Source organism: Candida metapsilosis (genome assembly GCF_017655625.1).
Source record: "Candida metapsilosis strain BP57 chromosome Unknown scaffold1, whole genome shotgun sequence".
NCBI classification, from domain to species: domain Eukaryota; kingdom Fungi; phylum Ascomycota; class Pichiomycetes; order Serinales; family Debaryomycetaceae; genus Lodderomyces; species Lodderomyces metapsilosis.
Genome location: NW_027138159.1, coordinates 2,045,029 through 2,065,178, shown reverse-complemented (window position 1 = coordinate 2,065,178; position 20,150 = coordinate 2,045,029). Strand labels below are relative to the sequence as shown.

Below are 20,150 nucleotides of genomic sequence, written 5' to 3'. Positions count from 1 at the left end.
AAGTTTTAAGATTTTTTTATTTTATTTATTTTTTTAGATTTTAATTTACGAACGCATCGCCGTTAACGCTTTATAATTTAGTATCCACTTATACGAGCAAAAAAATGTTGCATAACGCCAAAAACTTGGCAACAGCATTCTCTACTTACTCTAGTCAGTGCTGACATCAGTGAATATGAATGCAAATTTAGCTTCAATGAGAGTTTCTTGAGAAGGTATGCTTTAAGAATGAAAATTAATGTGCTGAATTTTTTGTTGGGTAAGCTATTCTGTATACGAGCTAAATTTATGCAATGTCGGCCGAATTAATCCGTAAACTTTAAAAAATACAAAACACTTAATCTGGGCTTACAGACCGAGACTTTGCTTACACTGTAGTCCCGTGCAGCAGATTCTGCCGAATCTTTACATCATGTCGGAGCTTATTGTAATTTTCTTACTTGTGATTCTTCTCAAAGAAACTCAATTGCAAAGACAATTAATATACGGCCCATGAACTGTTGTGAATGTTGATTTGAAAGTACAGAAAACAATAAAGGATATCAAATACCTGGTTGTGACGCCTCATTTGATAGGGCATAGTATAGTACTTGATACTACAACTGTTTGAATAATAGAAGAATAATATTCATATAGAAATAAGTTTATTAATATTTTAGTCCAGCTCTATCTTTATCTACTTTGTACCAAATTGCGAAGCAAACGCATTAATAATCCCTTCGACTGATTTTGGGTTTAATAAGGTAGTGATATCTCCCAATTGGTCAGCTTCATTAGAACTGATTTTCCTTAAGATTCTTCTCATGGTTTTACCTGATCTTGTCTTTGGCAAGTCATGGACAATAATGACAGCTTTTGGGGCTGCAAATGGTCCAATTACTTTTCTAACTTGTAAAATCAATTCCTTTCTTAAACTCGTCTTATCCTCAGTTTCTTCTTTCAATGCAACAAAAGCAATAACAGCTTGACCAGTTAAGTCGTCATTGATACCAACAACAGCCGCTTCACCAACTCTGGCGTCTTCAATTAATGCTGCTTCAATTTCAGCAGTAGACAATCTGTGTCCACTAACATTAACAACATCATCAACTCTTCCTCTGATCCAGTAGAATCCATCATGGTCTCTTGCAGCACCATCACCTGTGAAATAGTAACCTGGATATGGATTCATGTAGGTATCCATATACTTGGTATGGTTTTTGTAAACGGTTCTTGCCATTGATGGCCAGTGGTCCTTGACAACCAATACACCTTCAACATCATTACCTTCAATTTCAACACCGCTAACAGGATCAATCAACGCAGCATTAATACCGAAGAATGGATAAGAAGCAGATCCTGGCTTATTAGGAGTAACACCAGCCAATGGAGCAATTAAATGTGAACCTGATTCAGTTTGCCAATATGTGTCCGAAATATGACACTCATTCTTCCCAACATGCTCATTGTACCATTCCCAAATATCAGGTGAAATTGGCTCTCCTACCGAACCCAATGTTCTTAACGAGGATAAATCATATTTGGAAATTTCCTCTTCACCAGCTTTACGCAATAATCTTAAAGCGGTAGGAGCAACGTAAAAATGAGTGGCCTTGTGCTTTTCAACAATTTGCCAAAATCTACCATAATCTGGATAAGCTGGAGTCCCTTCAAAAATGATTGATGGAACACCCAATAATAGCGGTCCATAAAGAGCATAAGTGTGACCAGTGATCCAACCGACATCACCAGCAGTGAAGAGTATATCCTCTTTTTGCACATCGAATATGTATTTCGTAGTCATTGCTGCTCCTAATAGATATCCTGCTGTGCTGTGAACAACTCCCTTTGGTGTACCAGTAGATCCTGAAGTATACAATAAGAATAATGGATCTTCGGAATTGACAGGGACAGGAGGAATGTAGCCTGGAAATTTAGCAGTTTCAACATCCCAATAGAAATCCCTGCCTTCTTTCAACTTGATTTCTTCATTGCCAGTTCTTTTATAAACCAACACTTTTTCAACGCTTGGACAATTGACTAAAGCATCATCACACAATTTCTTGATGTTGATGGTTTTACCACCTCTTTTACCTTCATCACAAGTAATCAATGCTTTACAACTAGCATCATTAACCCTATCTTTAATTGAACCAGATGAGAAACCAGCAAATATGACTGAATGGGCAGCACCTAGTCTAGTGACAGCCAACATGGCAATAATGGCTTGTGCATTCATTGGCAAGTAAATTGCAACAGTGTCACCTTTACCAACTCCCCAACTTTGCAAAACACCAGCCACTTTGGAAACTTCTCTCAACAATTCACCATAAGTGACGGTGTATGAATCCTTTTCATCATCAGCTTCATAGATCAAAGCAGGCTTATCAGGGTTGACAAATGCATGTCTATCAATACAATTGAATGAAGCATTCAATTGACCACCCAAAAACCAAGCAGCATCACCATTTTTCAAACTTCCGGACTTGATTTTGTGGAAATCTTTATCCCAAGACAAGAGTTCTTTAGCCAATGGACCGAAAAACCCTTCAGGGTCCGAGATTGATTTTTGGTACAACTCTCTATAGTGCAGCAAGTCGGTAATTATACCCTTATTTGGTTGTCTGGAGAAGAACTGGGCTGGTGCTACTCTGAAATCTACACCATTTGCTTCATGAACGACATTGTGGGTAGGTTTAACTGTCATTTCGGGGGTGTGGGTAGATGCAGTAGATTGAGATGGCCTTCTATAACACCAAACTGGACTTAATATATATCAGAAGGATGAGATAGGGGCCGGCTTTGTGAGGAAAGCAATTTTTTTAGTGGACTAAATTTATACAAAAATTGCCAGCTACTAATTGTTGTGAATGTTGATTTAAAAGTACCGAAAACAATAAGGGTTATCAAATATGTGTTTGTCACGTCTTATTATCTTGATAGGATATACAGTATAGCACTTGATACTACAACTGTATGAATAATTGAAGAATAATATTCATATAAAAATATGTCATAGAGAATGAATATAAAATCATTGACAACATTAAAAGTGGTGCTATAATTGATTCTCAATTTAGAGCCCACTTTAATTTAAAAGCAAATTGATTTCAAACATCATATCGGCCGAATTAGTCTGTAAACTTTAAAAAATACCCGCAGCCAAGCTTTTGAGACCGAGACATTCTTAACTCTGTACTCCTGCGCAACAAATTCCGCCGGATCTTACATCTGGTCGGAGTTTGTTATTGTGTTTTTCTCTCACTTGTGATCCACATCTCAAGGAAACTCAATTACATTGGCGATTAACACGAGCCGAGCCATGAACAGGCATTGGGGCTTATTATTGGTTATAGACTCTATATGTGTTGCAAAATATTTTTTTTGTTGGACAAACGCACAACAGAATTCCGTTTGTGTCTCTTGTTTTATATTGTTGGGCGGCATAGAACAAGATTTTCGGATAACTTAACCACAATTGAATCTTAACTATACGAGAGAATTGTTTTCAAATTGGAGCAGCAGCAGTATGTACTTAAGAGTACCAATTTATCCGGTGACGTAGCTTGCACTGCTCATTTTTTTTTTTAGTACACTCATACTTTGTCCAACATCGTCAACCTAATTCCGAACTGAGTCCTTTTGAAGATGGATCAAGAGAGCTTTTCCATCTTTCATCCTTGAGCAAAAAGACTCAACTGGATGGTGAGCTAGCAATTGTGGTATACTTGCATCATAAAGTCGCAGTTCTAAATCTTGCGTCATTGGAATGCCCGAAAATATCCCCGAAATCCCGCAAAAAAGAAAACTCCCCTCTTCAGACTCCATCTCCTATTCCACCTATCTCTTTTGCGTAACTCAACAATGAGCTCAGCATCATATCGCGACAAGTGCTATGACGCAACTCAAATAGAAAATTCCGAAGACAACAAACAAGAAGCAGCCAATGTTCCAGCACAAACAATAAATCATGATTCGTTAGTTAATCAACGTGTAATTAAAAGCCATCCACCACCAACTTCTATTGATCAGATGGATAAGGTTCAAGTGCAGGAGATGCAGAAGTTGGCGAGTCAGCTGGTCGGTGGTAATATTACCCGGTTTGCCAATGGTGGTTTTGCTATCAGTGGAGAGAGTAGAGATGCCAGTTTATCTCATATGAATAATGATGATACTGATCGAAGGAGACCGTTCGATGGCGACAACGAGGAGAGTAATCACGGTATTCGATACGTGACTAGTGATGATACCGACAAGAATAATCAAAATCTACGGAAATAGTAAATTAAATACAAAACTTCATTAAAAACCTTTTTCGTCTATAAAAATAATAAACTATATTCATGCAATATTAGCTCTATCATTAAAATAATAAACCTCTTTTTCCAATCTAATCAACTTCTTCAACAGTTGGACCGGATGATTCTGGAGCAGCACCATCAGCGCCTGGAGCACCACCTGGGAAACCACCAGCGCCTGGAGCACCACCTGGAGCAGCACCACCATAAGCCTTAGCCATGATTGGGTTAGCCTTGGATTCCAATTCCTTTTGTTGGTCAGCGTATTCTTCTTCAGTAGCAGTTTGGTTGGCATCGATCCAGCTAATGGTTTCATCAGCAGCCTTGGTAACTTCTTCAACTTCAGAAGCATCCAATTTGGACTTGAATTGCTCTTCTGACAAAGAGTTCTTCAATGAATAAGCATATGATTCCAATTGGTTCTTGGCTTGAACTCTAGCAGCTTCTTTTTCATCTTCTTCCTTGAATTTTTCAGCTTCACTAACCATCTTTTCGATATCTTCCTTTGATAATCTACCTTTATCGTTGGTGATGGTAATCTTTTGAGTCTTACCGGTACCCTTTTCCAAAGCGGAAACATTCAAGATACCATTGGCGTCGATATCAAAAGTAACTTCAATTTGTGGGACACCTCTTGGAGCTGGTGGAATACCAGACAATTCGAATTTACCCAACAAGTTGTTGTCCTTGGTCTTGGCTCTTTCACCTTCAAATACTTGAATCAAGACACCTGGTTGGTTATCAGCATAAGTGGAGAAAGTTTCAGACTTTTTGGTTGGGATAGTAGCATTTCTTGGAATCAATTTGGTCATGATACCACCAGCAGTTTCAATACCTAATGACAATGGAGCAACATCCAACAACAAAATGTCTTGGGTCTTTGATGAAGTGTCACCAGTCAAAATGGCAGCTTGGACAGCAGCACCATAAGCAACAGCTTCATCTGGGTTGATAGACTTGTTCAATTCCTTACCGTTAAAGAAGTCAGAAACCAATTTTTGAACCTTTGGAATTCTAGTAGAACCACCAACAAGAACAATTTCTTCAACTTGTGACTTGTCAATCTTGGCATCCTTCAAGACTTTTTCAACTGGGTCCAAAGTGGATCTGAACAAATCAGCACACAATTCTTCAAATCTAGCTCTGGTGATTGAAGTGTAGAAATCAACACCTTCATACAATGAATCGATTTCAATTGAGGTTTGAGCTGATGAAGACAAGGTTCTCTTTGCTCTTTCACAAGCAGTTCTCAATCTTCTCAAAGCTCTTTGGTTACCAGAAATATCCTTCTTGTTCTTTCTCTTGAATTCTTGAATGAAAAAGTTGACTAATCTGTTATCAAAATCTTCACCACCCAAGTGAGTATCACCAGCAGTAGCTTTAACTTCGAAAATACCTTCATCAATGGTCAACAATGAGACATCAAAAGTACCACCACCCAAGTCAAAGATCAAGACATTGTGTTCACCTTTTGAACCTTTCTTGTCCAAACCGTAAGCAATAGCAGCAGCAGTTGGTTCATTGATAATTCTCAAAACATTCAAACCAGCAATCAAACCGGCATCCTTAGTAGCTTGTCTTTGAGAATCGTTAAAGTAAGCTGGAACAGTAACAACAGCGTCTTTAACAGTACCACCCAAGTAACCTTCGGCAGTTTCCTTCATCTTACCCAAAACCATTGAAGAAATTTCTTCTGGAGTGAAAACCTTGGTTTCACCCTTGTATTCAACTTGGATGTTTGGTTTACCACCCTTGTCAACAATCTTGAATGGGAAATGTTTAAGATCGTTTTGAACTTCAGTGTCATTGAATTTTCTACCAATTAAACGTTTAGCATCGAAAACAGTGTTGGCTGGGTTGATAGCAGCTTGATTCTTGGCAGCATCACCAATTAATCTTTCAGTATCAGTGAAGGCAACAAAAGATGGAGTGGTTCTGTTACCTTGGTCATTTGCAATAATTTCAACTCTGTCGTTGGCGTAGTGAGCAACACAGGAGTAAGTAGTACCTAAATCAATACCGACAGCTTTAGACATGGTTTATATATGTTCGTATTATAATGAAGAAAAGAAAGAAATGGAAAAAGGAAAAAGGGAAAAGAGAAAAAAATTGGCAATTGAGGTTATTTGGTGATATATTTATACAATTTGTCGAATGTTGAAAAATTTGAAAAATTTCATAATTGTATGTAATAAAAGACCCAAATTTGGCATATCGATTGCGCACAAAAGTGGGTTTAGAACATCATCGAATGTTATGGAACTTGAAAGAAGCTACCAATTGAGACGAGAATAATCGAGTGAAACCGAGAAACAAACAACGAACAAAAACTAGTAAGCGAGCGCTACCAATCAACTTTTTGATTATGATGTCATTGAGTCTAGAAACGACGTTGAGATGACTACACGATGGCTATGAACAAAAACGGCTGAATGTGGCATCCTCAACACAAGCACGGTTGAGTGCTAAACTCAATCTTTATTAAATCTATTTTTATCTATATTTATCTGTATTTTCTCTATTCTAACAACTCTTTATAATCATCCAATGTTAAAGTGGTTCCTGATGTTCCAATAAGTTTAGTAATAAAACTGTTATCAACATTGTGTAAAAGCACATGGATATGACTTACACTTCGAATACTTTGTAAACTTGACCAATTTCTAAACCATACCAAATCTTGCTTTGAAATGCCTTTATCAATAAATGTTTTTTGTAAATATCGTTCAATGATTTGTTTAGTTAATGGGGATATATCTCCAACGGTTGAGTTAACGTCATTAGGTATTGTTAATTTCGACCAAATGCATAAATGGACAACTGAATCTTCAAAATAGTATGGAAACTTGTTGTAGATAATTTTGATATCATCAGGATTGTAAAAAATGAGATCTTGTGGTTGTGATGTGGAATATTCTGGTGGTGATGGTGTTGAAGATTGATGTCGAATATCGTTTGGTTTCCATTGTAATTCATCTTTGAGTACATGATCGTTGATAGTTATCCCATTTGTTGACAAATCATGTTTGAAGTTTTGATACTTATAATATTGTTCTTCACTTCTAGCAAATGATTCTAGTTGATTAGCATTTACAATTTGTTGGATTTGTGACCAAGTGAATGGACCGCCTGTTTTGACTTTAGGTTGGATAGTCATAGGTGAAGGAAAAAGCTAGTGAGTGGTGACTAGTATAGTGAAGGGATGATGATCATCTCTTTAAATTGTATCCTCGTGCGCGGTGGTGGTATTTATAGTCTGTGAATTTCTTTTTCTCCGCCAACTTCCGATCTAAAAGCGCATTAAAACTCCGATGCATTTTGACATCATGCTAGAAGCGTACAAGTCACTCTTGTGGTAATAAGCAGTGTAAGTGTAATAGTAGTTGAAGCGGGGAGCTCATTACTGATCCAAACTCAACAAGTTAGTCAGAATGAAGCTACCAACAATTCCTATTGTAATGTACGATTTTGAGTTGTGACGAGGTAGCTTTTTGACCCGATAAACACTGAGTATAGTGTGAATTATTCTACCTCCTAATGTGGAGGCTCAAACTGAACGCTCCTCTCAGTTTACCTGCATGGTAGAATTCTCTCCTATACTTGTATTTTTAAATTGAAACTCTGAGTAGGTGTAAGCGGTTGAATTTGAATAGAGGAAGGACTGAAAGCCAAGGAGAGAATGCTCTTCCAACGATTTCTGAGAATGACAGGCTGTCTTCAATCACGTTTGTTATGAAATAAAGTGTGTGCTGTTGTATACTTCCAAATTAGGAAAAACAGCCGAAGCCGATGTGATTTCGGAGATAATAATTGATTGCATCATCTTATGCGGATAGTAGGCAAACGGGAACGAATAAATTTTTATCACAAGACAAAGACAAAACAGTAAGTTTTAGACACGTACATTAAATTTCTTTTGTTTCTTTGCTGTTCTAGATCTTGACAGTAAAGAGAGAGAGTAAGAGGGGTAGAGAGAGAGAAAGAAAGAAAGAAAGAAAGAAAAAAAGATGATGAGCTGTCTGTTGTTGTGTTGTTGTTGTTGTTGTTTTGTTGAGTCATTTAAAGGAGAGGAGTAAAGCAAAAACAAAAACAAAAACAGACGATAAGGAGAGGGGATGCGTTAGACGATCGTATAAGTGACCAACCCAACTACTCAAGAACCGATCAACAGGTGTGTAGTGAAGATCTGTAGTATATGGTTATGATATAGAAGTCATATATAGTGTGGTTGTTGTGTATGGGGTATATATAAAAGAGTTGATGAGTTGATAGAAGATGATGGAAGAATATAATTATAATTTTGTGTACTGAGAATATACAATAGAAATAGTGAGACAACACACAGCTTGAGACAACACAACAATAACACACACATACTACTAACTAACTAACCAAGTAACACACATCTTCAATGACACCACCTCTCATACATATACACCTTCTTTTACTCTTACTCTTACTATGATTGCTATGTACTACTGTATTAGATGTGATGTGACTATTAGTTCTTACATATATCCGTAGTTCGGATGCGTATATTATCCTGTATATAACAAAAGTATTGTTTAGTAGTTAACACCAAAAAAGAAATTTATATAAAACAGACACACAGACAGACAGACAGACAGACAAAGAGAGCAATATACAAAATAAAAACTAAAGAAATTGCAACAACAAGAACAACCAAAATACACCACACTTTCTTTCTTTCTTTCTTTCTTTCTACTTTTACAACCAAATTAACACACATTAATACACACTAACACTTAAACCATATACCTCATTTAATCACACTGATACCTTTTAACTTGAAGACGTATTAGAACTCACTACTACAGCTAATACGTTATAATTACTAATCATACAATACACACTCACCATAACAAAAAACAACAAGAACAGTACTCACACCAGCATTCTCAACAATATGACTTCATTAGCTGTCTTACCACTGTTGAAGAGAACTATGACTGATTTGATGGATGAAGAGTTGTATCAAATCCCATCATCACCCATCTTCACCACCACTACCAGCAGCAACAACAAACAAGAAGGAGCTAATGAAAACTATAACGATGGCTTTAACCTCAACAACACAACCAGCTATAACCACATATCTAGCAATCGAAATTCAGTCAACTCATCACCAAGTCTACCTTTTGCTCAATTAAACACAGCTAAGGAGTCATTTTACAATGGTACTGCTAATCAAAACAATTCAAGTAACAACTTGGGTAATGTGTTGAACATCCCAGACTCATTTCTTGAAACAATCACTACAAAGGAAGGAATGGATCAATTTAAGCAATACCAACAACAACAACAACAACAACAGGCTCCTTTACTGGAATTTGAATACCCACACGACTCACAACCTATGCATATCAACCCCTTCACCAAATACGCCAACCCAAATTCATTTATCAGGCCATCACAAGCATTTACTCAACAACAACAACAACAGCCACAACAACAACCTCAACCTCATCCATCATCACTATATAGATCACAGAGTCCGGGTCTAGATAATGGCTATTTCCCCCAACCTCCTCCTTTACCTCAAGCATTTCCACAAAGAAGAAGAAAGAGAATTACAACTATTGATGATTTGGAACCAACTGGTAACAAGAAAAAGAGTATAGATGAGGATTACTTGTTGTATAACCCAGACATTTCTCCAGGTCAAGTTGTACATGAATCTGAATTTGATGGATCATTTTATGTTCCACCAGGTAATAACAATGACATTATTAATGCTAATTCAATTCAAGAATATGAAAATGATATTATTCCTGGTTATGAAAATGATTATTTGTATTTGGATGATGAACATGAAGAAATTGAAGAAGATTTATCTGATGATGAAGGAGATGAAGATAAATATTTCCATGTCGATGAAGAATTTGATGATTATATTATGAGCAATTCTGGTCACAATATCATTAATAATCACTCCAATGAGTATTCAACATTTGATGCTTTTAAGAATATCTCTTTGGAGGATCATCATCAACCGAAGCAACCACAACAACACCTAGAGCACCTAGCTGATAATGGAATGGAAGCTGAAGATCATCATGACTTAGGTAACCCTGCATTACAAGAGTTGCACGATGAGGCTGTCATCAAGGTTGAACAGGAGGAGCAAGAACCGATCGTGTCTGAAGTTTCACCATTGTCAATCGTATCATCATTGGTATCCACACCAGAGACTATAAATGCTACCACCAGTGTGGACACCATACATATCAAACAAGAACCAGAAGAAGTATCCTATGAAGATGATGAAGATGCAATGATGATTGATAATTCTGATGACGAAGATATGGATAATCTGGATAAACCCACTAAAGGCAGAAAAGACTCAATGGACAATGAACATCCGTACAAGTTGGGTGCTGAAATAACTGCCAATAATCCTGATCATCGATGTGAAATGGTGAATCCAAACACGGGTAAAGTTTGCAATAAGCAATTTTCTCGTCCATATGATTTGATTAGACATCAAAACACAATCCACGCATCGATGAAGAAGATTTATAGATGTGTGATATGTGAAGGAAGATACAAAGGAGGTCCTGGTAATGGGAAGCAAAAGACATTTTCTAGAAATGATGCATTATCGAGACATATCAAGATTAAGCACAACATTGTTGGTGATGAAGCATTGGAGTTGATTAATGAAGCTAAGGCAAACGTTGAATATCATCCAATCACAGTACCTGCGGCTGCTTGAGGGGGGAGAAGAGCGCCACAGAATATTATATTCCTTTTTTTTTAATTTTAATTGAACCTCTATACATAGTACTGATGAATATAACGTGTACATACTTTATTAAAACTCTATTTATTCTCACGGGGAGCTTCGTCCTGATCGACTTTTGAATTCGGAGCTAAGGTCGTTCATTTCGTATGCTTCACCATTCAATTCACCATGACTACCACTTCCACCCTTTTGATACGTGCCATTTGAACTACTTGAATTCAACACCAAATGATCAACAATCTCATCAACTGATTTCCGTTGCAAGCTACTATCATTTCTGTTTCCTAATTTGTCACTAACCCAAGACGACGAATCACCACCATATTTCAAAGACAAGTACTGGAATGCAATGTAAATATCCAAACTCATTTGAAATAACCCAGCAGCAATGAAAATTATCGACACGTCATTTGTACCATACAACAAGTACGAAATTTTTGTACAATCGCCACCTAGCCATGATAGAAGTAAGATAATCTTGAAATTCTCAACCGATTGAATACGATTCAACATGAGAATTTGTGGGATTGGCAATAATGATTCAATAAATAACCCCAATATACCAATCACATTAGCATATGTGGTATTATTGTGAAAGAATACTGTGAGTAAGCTGAAAAATGCAGTGAATCCACAAAGAAACATCCAATATGAAGATTCATCCAACCATTGCCAAAACAATCCTGGCCGTTTATAATAAACATCAAACAATCTCAACACTTGTTTAAACCCCGTCTTAATATAACTCCAACTTAAGCAAGCCATATCATTCACCTGCATCAAACACCAATGAATTATACCCAACGACGTATAATTCTTATGCTCAACTATATAGTTGGAAGCACTTAATCTGCGTGGTAAATTATTTTCAAACTCCAGTTCCCATCTCGGTAAGGGCGTCAATAATTCCGGATCATAGTTATTTGGCCGATATCGTAAACTGATCCGAAGCAAAGCAAACTGGATCCCAATCATAACGATAGATTGTCGTAATAGGGTAATTTCATAAGGTTGACACAAGTAGTACAAGATTCGTAATATGCTCGCCATAAACATTGTGCCACATATATCTATACTGAATCCTAGTGAAGTTTGTCGTTTATAGATGGAGATGCATGTTGATCCATAGGAGAAAAGTGGCGTGAATGTCATGAAGAAATTAATGCATTTTTGCAAGTCGGGGAGGTAGTCGAGGTAGTAGAGGTAGTCTTCTGGTAGGAGGGATTGGTAGCCTGTGTTGGGCTGTGCTGGTGGTTTGCCTTGTTGTGGAGGGGAGGACATAGTTCTATAGTGAAAGGAAGCTTTGAGTTGTGAATGTAGGTGTATTAAACAGAGGGTATTATAGTGTTATAGTTTTGTTTTGTTGACAACAAAATTGTTTTTTGAAAAACAGGCTTAGTTTGTATATATTTAAATGCAACTTCGTAGTGGTTTCATACACTCTTCTCTAATATAGGCGATAGGGATTGAAGTGATGAGAATTATGCTTTTGCTGGTTTTTAGTTTCTCAAAAAGAGGAAAATCAGGGACCATATAAATTTTTTCAAAATTGTATGAAGTTTTGTCCGGAGATTTTTTTAAACTTTTTTTTCTTTTTGTTTTCGGATAAATTCAAAGAAACTCAAAGAACAATAGGGGATCAAAGAAAGGTGCTAAAGGTAGTATTATTGTAATTACTTATTAAAAATGTATATACGTATGTCAACTGTGTATATGAGATTGGCTTCAATGGGTTGCTCTCTTATCGACTAGGTGATTCTTCTGGTGTAATTGGTCTTGATTGATGAATGTTTCGTCTTCTAAATCGGTAAAAGTTCTCTCCACCACCATCATCATCATCTCCTAATGCATTCGCGTTCGCATTCGCATTCTCTTCTTCTTCGTTAGCATCACCTTCCACTTGCCTATCATCTCCATCCTCACTAGCTCTTCCTTGAACACGTATTCGAGGAATTGGAGTACGTATAAACCTCAACTGGTCAGTTGAATCACCACGACCATCATCATAGTCGTCTTCATTTTCTGAATCGGTAACGTATCCACTACGATGTCTAAACAATGAATGAGTATCTCCCAATGCATCACCCCCGTAGTAGGTCAAATTCAGCAAGGTGTGTCTGCTAGCATTATGACTCAATGCCAATTTGTTACGAATGACAGACTTGGTGGAACTGATACTAGATTGTCTTCGTAAAGGTCGGTAGTCGCGTTCAGATTCTTCTTGCAGTTCTTGATCATCAAGCTCTTGTTGTGATTGTTCCTTTGTAGCATTGTAATGAGGCTTAAAAGTGAATGGCTTCACCGTGGACTGATCATCAACTTTTCTTATACTACTATCAGCACCAGCATTTGAAGACTCGTCTTCATCATCATACTCATCATAATCGTACCCATATTGGTCATATTGAGCAGCATAATCAGGCTCATACAAATCATCATACATTGCGCTACTGAAATAACGCAAGTCGTTGCTTGAAATACCTTCACCAGTATCATAATTATTTGATGATTGACTTGATCGAAGAATTCTTCTCTTCTGGGGCATATGCAGTTGAAAATCGTTTTGACAAAATTGTCCATACTTGTCAATTTCAACCATCAATACAAACAAATCTTTTTCTTCAATTAATCCCCTTCCAAATCGACATTTTTCATACGTTGCAATCAACTTGGGAATATTTGGCAGGTTCTTGGTCAAATGATTCTGGCCACCAACTTCCAATATTTGCTTGTAAAGAGACAACACAATCTCCTTAACTGATAAATTGACAGGTAAATCTTCAACGGTAAACACTTTACCAATTTGAAACTTATCACTTAAACTCTGCAACACATCTTCATATGACATATTAGGTGGTAAAAGTTTACCTTCCATTCCGGGGTTACGATTTTGAATGTATTCAGGTGGTGATAAACCAGGATGATTTATAGCGTAATCTTGATGCAAAGGACCAGCTTTTCTACCAACATCAACACTATATTTCAACTTCAGATCAATAAAATGGAATACATCCTTTGGATAATCACCTTCGAATGGGATATACAATGACTTTGAAGAAACGTCATTCATGGCTACTCTGAATGAGTATACTCTTCCTAAGTACATAACCAAGGAAAAGAATAAAAAGGCCACACAGACTATAATCACAAGAAAAGTCTTGACTGCAATAGCATTGGTTGCTTTCAAAGTTTGAACAATGACATCAATGGGTGTAACGGCAATGAATGCCAACATGACAATAATGACGATAATTAACGAAATGGAGTATAACCAAGTCAATACTCGTTGTGAAAAGTTTAATATATTATTCGACCGAGGTCTAGACCCGTAGCCAGTTGTGTATCCTGTTGCAGCTTGCTGCAATACCAGTCCACCTCGACGTGATTCAACAGCCGTGCTTTGAACAGATGTAGTTATGGGACTTGCTGGTCTCGATTGAGCAAGGATTGCATTTATAAGATATGGATTTTGATGAGATGAGTCCATAGGGTCAATAGAGTCAATCAGCAGCGACCGACTTAAAGGTCTTGAATAAGGTGACATGTATTCATTAGTCAGTAGTGAGCGAACCATTGATCTTGGGCTATAAAGTCTATGATGCGACTGACCCGGGCTTGACGGCGTCATAGAACGTTGATAATGGGTACGATGTCGACGTAATACTAATGGATTTGGAGATGGACGTTGTGGTGGTGCAATAGATGGCGAAGGTGACGAAACTCGAGACCGAAGTCTTGGAACATGGTGTTCTGATGTAGGTGAATTTAGTCGATAACTATCTAATGATTTGACTGAAAAATTGTGGGAAAGATGACTATGAGGACTTCCCGGTCGTATAGGTTCCTCCGGCGGTAGTGAGGTGTTTGACGGCAGTCGCAGATGCTGATGATGCAAATGCTGTTGCCAATGTAGATTTACCATTAAATGTATTGTGTTTTGGTTTTATTTAGTTTCTTGTCATATAATGCTCATTAGGGGATAATGCAAAGATAAGTATGTTAATGCTAGTTTTGTTATTGCTTCTTGCTGTTGTATAGCTTGAGTCGTATAGATATGATGATGATCACTAATTTCCAAAAATAACATAAAAAAAGCAAAAAGAAATTTTGACAGGGCTATACTCATCGCTACCACTCTAAGTACAATGACCACCATTATTACATTTTATTTCAATACTCTATACTAAACAACTGTAAAGGCTCGATTTTTTCATACCTTATATCACTTGGTTCATATTCATCTCTGGGAAATGTTAAGCTGACACCATGTGAAGAACCAAACCAATTCATGTACAAGTTCTTGCAAATTGAATGAGTATTAAATACATTGACAAAATCAACGTGCTTTCTCTTGTAAACATTGTTTAAGTACCCTCTAGTAGTTATGTTTTGGCTTGTCAAGAATAAATGAAACACCAACAATAACAATGGATACAACAATGCCACAATTGAATAAACCACCAAGAATAAGCTTAATGGAAAGTGTTTGACAGATTGAGATATTCTTGCAACATTTTCAACTTCTCCAATGCGATAATAACAAAGCTGCACAATTGAAATTATTAGCAAGTAAACACAATCAATGCAAGCCAATAACAAAAACCATAAAAAATACATATAGTTCCTCTCACCAACACAATTGTTTAAAAATACACAATGATGGTCATGGTTCAAAACACATACTTGACATGTACCACAATGACTCGTTCTTGGTGGTCGCCATATATGACACGTTGAGCAGTATTTAACCACAACTCCATCTTTCGCACTTCCATACGATGGCAATGTAATGCTATTAAAATATTCATCAGGTGGGTTCTCAACTTTCCCATTCTTGATAGACTTTGGAATATGAAGATTTTTGGGCAACACACCAGCATCGCCTGTAGCAGCTTTCCAAAAATGACAAAAGGTAAGTAACCATACATATATAAATGTTATCACTACTGCCGGCAGTAAGTGATGCCAATGCCATTTGGCTTCAAATACGCAATATATGACCAACGGCACAACAATCAATGCACCAGTTATGATATTGATAGGTTTGCCTTTGATAGTTCTTAGTCGACCTCCAAAAAAGAAAACAAACCTGACATCGGGATCCTTTTCAATCTCGTAATTCTTGGCCCTACCAGGCTGTTGTTGGTATTTCTGTAATAGTACCGGATCCATTATTAGCCAATTAGTGATGAATCTATGGAGAAATGGTAATGATTTTAGATCAACAAGTTGTTCTTCATGACGATAATGATCCTTAGATATATTAGACTGACTTTGCCGAAGCGACACCTTCGGATGTGGTTCCATATAGGTCTGATTTAACGTAGAACTCAGTCGACAGATGGGTTCATCGGATGAACCTTGGTGTGCGGAAGTCATTTCGATGTGGCATCATCCATACCTTTTGTAAAGAAAGAATGGATCAAAAGAAAATTTTTTGGTGAACAAAATTGATTGTGACGAGCTGCTTTTGACCATGTTTAGATCAAGACTTATACCCAGAAGACCATTCTTGTCCAGCTCATATAGACATTTGCTCCTACAGCAGAGACGTACTTTTAAACTTTCTGCCAATGCCGCTGCTGGGTTGAAATCATATGGTACAATCATCAATATTCTTGCGGGTACTTACATCGGAGGCTTGATAGTATCACTAGGGTCTTTTTACTTCCTATACCATGATGCAAACGAACGTCAAACTATTCCATTTGAAATTAGTTTTGAAGATCAGATTGAAGCAGTCAAAGCCATCAACAAAGATGACGTTTTGCAAAAGCCAAACTATGCAATTAAACATTACCGTAAAATCTTGTTTGATTTGGCGAAACAAGTTGATCCAAGTATAGATGAGTCACAATTTGAAAGCTATAGCGTCCCAATTATTGACTCACAGGTGTTGGTCTACGACAAATCAAACAAGTTTGCTAATTTTTACATTGATATGATTTTAAGGTACAGTAAAGCACTTTTAGCTAAAGGCGAATTGGACGCTTCGATAGCCACATTGAGACAAATTATTGACGACGACTTGATCTATTATAAGTTGGGGGATGCTGAAAGATTGTCAGAGTGTAGTCGATTGCTTGCCAAAGTGAGTCAAGATCCTCAAGATAGAATCCACATCTTGCAAAGGTCCATTGATATGTTGGCCAAGACATATTCTTCCATCCAAATTAACGAGGATTACACATTGAAGCAGAATAGCAAAATTTCTGACGAGTTGATAAATTGTTTAAACGATGTGGCATTCCAATTGGCAAAAATGTCACAAGTTTCAAAAAAGAAGAAAACATCACTCCTAAATGAATCACTAGCAATATATTTATCAACTTTACAATCTTTGACAACAGTTCGTGAAAATTTGGAATCTCGCAAAGCTAATCAATCAAATTATCCATTATTCAATGTTGATCGAGAGAACTTGATTACACAAATTTGTTCAATCAAAGCTCACGTTAGTGAAATTCTTTGGGCTCAAGGGTTTAAACAGGATGCAATAAATTGGTCAGAAGAGATTTTGAATGAATTGTATTACGACAATGCTTCGTCTCCCAAGGTTTCTCCCATTCTTGAAAATGTATTAAACAATTTGATTGACATGTATTCGATTGAAAAAAGAAACGCTGATGTAGAAAGATGTCGAGGGTTGAAAGCCGACTTGAAAAGGGTTGAGAAATCAGATGAGATGGATGATAAACTTAAGGAGTGGTATGAAAGTGTTATTAATAGATGGAGTAGAATCATTTACGATCAAGGTCCATTGGGTATCATTTTAGTTCCCTTGCAAGAACGTTATGGCCCTGCAAAGAAGATCAGGGAGCTTGAAGAAATTGAAAAAGAGGATGAATTGTGAGAAGTGAATGTGTATATAGTGAAATAGTAAAGTTTAAGCAATTTCGCACCAAAAAAATTGACTCGTACCAAGTAGTCATCAACGACAATGACTGTGCAACCATCACTAACAGTTAAAGCTGCAAAGAAGCAACTACGTACTCATATCAAAGCTCGTCTCAAAACAATTACTCAAGAATCATTAACGTCACAATCACAACTCATTTTATCCAGACTTGTCAACAATCCAACTTTTAAAAATGCAAAATCAGTTGCCGTGTATATGAATATGCCAGACCTGGAGGTTCAAACTCTCCCTATTATAGAACAATGCTTCAATTTAAACAAGCAAGTCTACTTACCAAGATGCAATACCATACCCGTCAAGCATAGGAAACCAAATTATCTATCCATGCTTAAAATCGAAGTCTACAATGATGTTTTAAATTTACAACCACAAGGAAAATACCAACTACTTGAACCAACTAGTGGAGAAGATGCAATGGAATCGGGGGATTTGGATCTCATCTTACTACCTGGAGTGGCTTTTTCATCGACTTTACAACGATTAGGACATGGCGCTGGTTTCTATGATGAATTCTTGTCAACTTATAGACAAAAATGGTCAAAATTGCCTTCCTTAATAGGACTTGCATTACAAGAACAGATTGTCCCAGAAGATAGCATACCTGTTGAAGATCACGATTATGGACTTGATCAAATAATAACGAGCTCACGTACATTTCCTTCTTTGCAACAAATCTAATAAAAATAAATAAAATGTCTATTAATTCACATATACACCAATAATACAATTCTCCAACATTCTATCAGCATTAACCCAACTGTGGTACTTGTTAAATAAGCTAGTTCCATCTCTACCGGCACATTTCATAATCTCATCGACCCCACCAGGATGAAAATCTACATATGGAGTTATATTGAATACTTTTCCATTAATGCATGTCCAACAGTCAGATCGGCTCTTGTGTTTCTTCAACTCTTCTTTGTTAATTTTTACGTATTGAGGAGGTGGTGTAGATGGATCAACACCTCTTAGTTTGTGCTTAGGCTGTGTTCGGTTCAAGTGTGCCCAGTCTAAGGGAGAGTGGCCTGGTTTTAAAACTACTTTTTGTCGAGCACGTGCTTGAGACGAAGGAGTAGTGAGTGACGGCGATAATGAGGACCCTGCTGCTCGTTGAGCTGAATTCAACGCGGGGAATGTGGCATTTGATGAGGATGGTGGAGGTCGAAGTGACAGCGATGGAGGTTTGAGTGTGTTTCTAGCTGCTAGTCCTTTAGAATTGTCACCCGCCTTCTTGCTTAGCTCGTCTAGGCTTGATACCATTAGCAACTTCTTTTATGTGAATGATCTTGTGATGGATTGATAATGGTTATAAAAAATAATTGGTAGCATTTTTGATGGAAAGAAAGTTGAGAATTTTGTCCTCATTTTAAGTAGAGGTATATCCATCCTAACAACAAAAAATGGGAAGACATCCTTACAAGAAAAGAAACCAATCAGCTGCCATAAGGCGAGCTTCTGTTGTCGAGGTCCAACGATTCCCACCGACCAAATATGAGACACCTGTGATGACATTAAAAAATTTCCCTTCATCAATAGTCAATGGAGTCACTCGTGAAGGTGGATTGTATTCGCTTACGCTCAAATCAATAAATTGTGCCAAGTACGTTGAGAATAATGACAATATGAAACGTGTATTTAAGAAAAGAAAGTTGGAGGTACCGAAGATATCACACTTGAATCGTAGCGATCTTTTAGAGAAATTGCGCAAGGATGTGGAAAAGGAAAGAGAAACCAAACTCGATTTAAAAGACGCTGAACATGATAAAATAACGGCTTTAAATAAAGAATGGGACTCTTTGTCGAAAAGTGGTGCAGATCTTACGGAGTTTGGTGACAGAGTGTTGAAAGAAATAGAGTCTGGAGGTAGAAGGTTTAGATTCATTGATGCTAAATATACATTAGCAAATGGTGTTACTATCTCGGACTTGCTGGTTAATAAGATTGAGGATGTGAAAGATCTTGACACTTCTGAGTATGAGCAAGTTCCTGAAAAAGTTGCTGAACCAGAAACGGTAGTGGAAGAGACAGTCGAAGTGTTACCAGAAGCTGATATGGCCAGCGAGAGTGCAGCTGTTTTGGACCAACTTCAAGCTTATCAGGATGATTCAGTACTTTCACAATAAGAGATCTCAAGAGGTACCCCATAATATACAAATATTTTATATTCATGTTGTAAATTACTCTATAT

At 37.2% G+C, this 20,150-nt stretch overlaps 11 protein-coding genes across 11 annotated transcripts; 5 read left to right on the top strand and 6 right to left on the bottom strand. All coding sequences in view use genetic code 12, as the record gives it.

The window, feature by feature from the left end:
• Window positions 1-676: 676 nt before the first annotated feature.
• Window positions 677-2,686, bottom strand: I9W82_000929 (acetate--CoA ligase; the record flags this gene model as incomplete). The annotated part of the gene is made up of 1 exon (XM_067695345.1): window positions 677-2,686. One exon carries the CDS (start codon window positions 2,684-2,686, stop codon window positions 677-679), a length of 2,010 nt encoding a protein of 669 aa, XP_067550952.1.
• A 1,157-nt stretch (window positions 2,687-3,843) lies between these two features.
• On the top strand, window positions 3,844-4,260 carry I9W82_000928 (uncharacterized protein; the record flags this gene model as incomplete). The annotated part of the gene is made up of 1 exon (XM_067695344.1): window positions 3,844-4,260. One exon carries the CDS (start codon window positions 3,844-3,846, stop codon window positions 4,258-4,260), a length of 417 nt encoding a protein of 138 aa, XP_067550951.1.
• A 109-nt stretch (window positions 4,261-4,369) lies between these two features.
• SSA2 (Hsp70 family chaperone) lies at window positions 4,370-6,313 on the bottom strand (the record flags this gene model as incomplete). Its single annotated transcript, XM_067695343.1, has 1 exon — window positions 4,370-6,313. The coding sequence occupies one exon, from the start codon at window positions 6,311-6,313 to the stop codon at window positions 4,370-4,372; it is 1,944 nt and encodes a 647-aa protein (XP_067550950.1).
• A 482-nt stretch (window positions 6,314-6,795) lies between these two features.
• Window positions 6,796-7,434, bottom strand: GIG1 (Gig1p; the record flags this gene model as incomplete). Its single annotated transcript, XM_067695342.1, has 1 exon — window positions 6,796-7,434. The coding sequence occupies one exon, from the start codon at window positions 7,432-7,434 to the stop codon at window positions 6,796-6,798; it is 639 nt and encodes a 212-aa protein (XP_067550949.1).
• A 1,770-nt stretch (window positions 7,435-9,204) lies between these two features.
• On the top strand, window positions 9,205-11,013 carry RPN4 (stress-regulated transcription factor; the record flags this gene model as incomplete). The annotated part of the gene is made up of 1 exon (XM_067695341.1): window positions 9,205-11,013. One exon carries the CDS (start codon window positions 9,205-9,207, stop codon window positions 11,011-11,013), a length of 1,809 nt encoding a protein of 602 aa, XP_067550948.1.
• Window positions 11,014-11,130: 117 nt separating this feature from the next.
• I9W82_000924 (uncharacterized protein) lies at window positions 11,131-12,324 on the bottom strand (the record flags this gene model as incomplete). Its single annotated transcript, XM_067695340.1, has 1 exon — window positions 11,131-12,324. The coding sequence occupies one exon, from the start codon at window positions 12,322-12,324 to the stop codon at window positions 11,131-11,133; it is 1,194 nt and encodes a 397-aa protein (XP_067550947.1).
• Window positions 12,325-12,784: 460 nt separating this feature from the next.
• Window positions 12,785-16,350, bottom strand: I9W82_000923 (DLT1; the record flags this gene model as incomplete). Its single annotated transcript, XM_067695339.1, has 3 exons — window positions 12,785-14,858; window positions 15,260-15,418; window positions 15,821-16,350. The coding sequence occupies 3 exons, from the start codon at window positions 16,348-16,350 to the stop codon at window positions 12,785-12,787; spliced, it is 2,763 nt and encodes a 920-aa protein (XP_067550946.1).
• A 169-nt stretch (window positions 16,351-16,519) lies between these two features.
• I9W82_000922 (uncharacterized protein) lies at window positions 16,520-17,896 on the top strand (the record flags this gene model as incomplete). Its single annotated transcript, XM_067695338.1, has 1 exon — window positions 16,520-17,896. The coding sequence occupies one exon, from the start codon at window positions 16,520-16,522 to the stop codon at window positions 17,894-17,896; it is 1,377 nt and encodes a 458-aa protein (XP_067550945.1).
• Window positions 17,897-17,983: 87 nt separating this feature from the next.
• Window positions 17,984-18,640, top strand: I9W82_000921 (5-formyltetrahydrofolate cyclo-ligase; the record flags this gene model as incomplete). The annotated part of the gene is made up of 1 exon (XM_067695337.1): window positions 17,984-18,640. The coding sequence occupies one exon, from the start codon at window positions 17,984-17,986 to the stop codon at window positions 18,638-18,640; it is 657 nt and encodes a 218-aa protein (XP_067550944.1).
• Window positions 18,641-18,661: 21 nt separating this feature from the next.
• I9W82_000920 (uncharacterized protein) lies at window positions 18,662-19,222 on the bottom strand (the record flags this gene model as incomplete). The annotated part of the gene is made up of 1 exon (XM_067695336.1): window positions 18,662-19,222. One exon carries the CDS (start codon window positions 19,220-19,222, stop codon window positions 18,662-18,664), a length of 561 nt encoding a protein of 186 aa, XP_067550943.1.
• A 140-nt stretch (window positions 19,223-19,362) lies between these two features.
• Window positions 19,363-20,085, top strand: I9W82_000919 (uncharacterized protein; the record flags this gene model as incomplete). Its single annotated transcript, XM_067695334.1, has 1 exon — window positions 19,363-20,085. One exon carries the CDS (start codon window positions 19,363-19,365, stop codon window positions 20,083-20,085), a length of 723 nt encoding a protein of 240 aa, XP_067550942.1.
• Window positions 20,086-20,150: the final 65 nt, after the last annotated feature.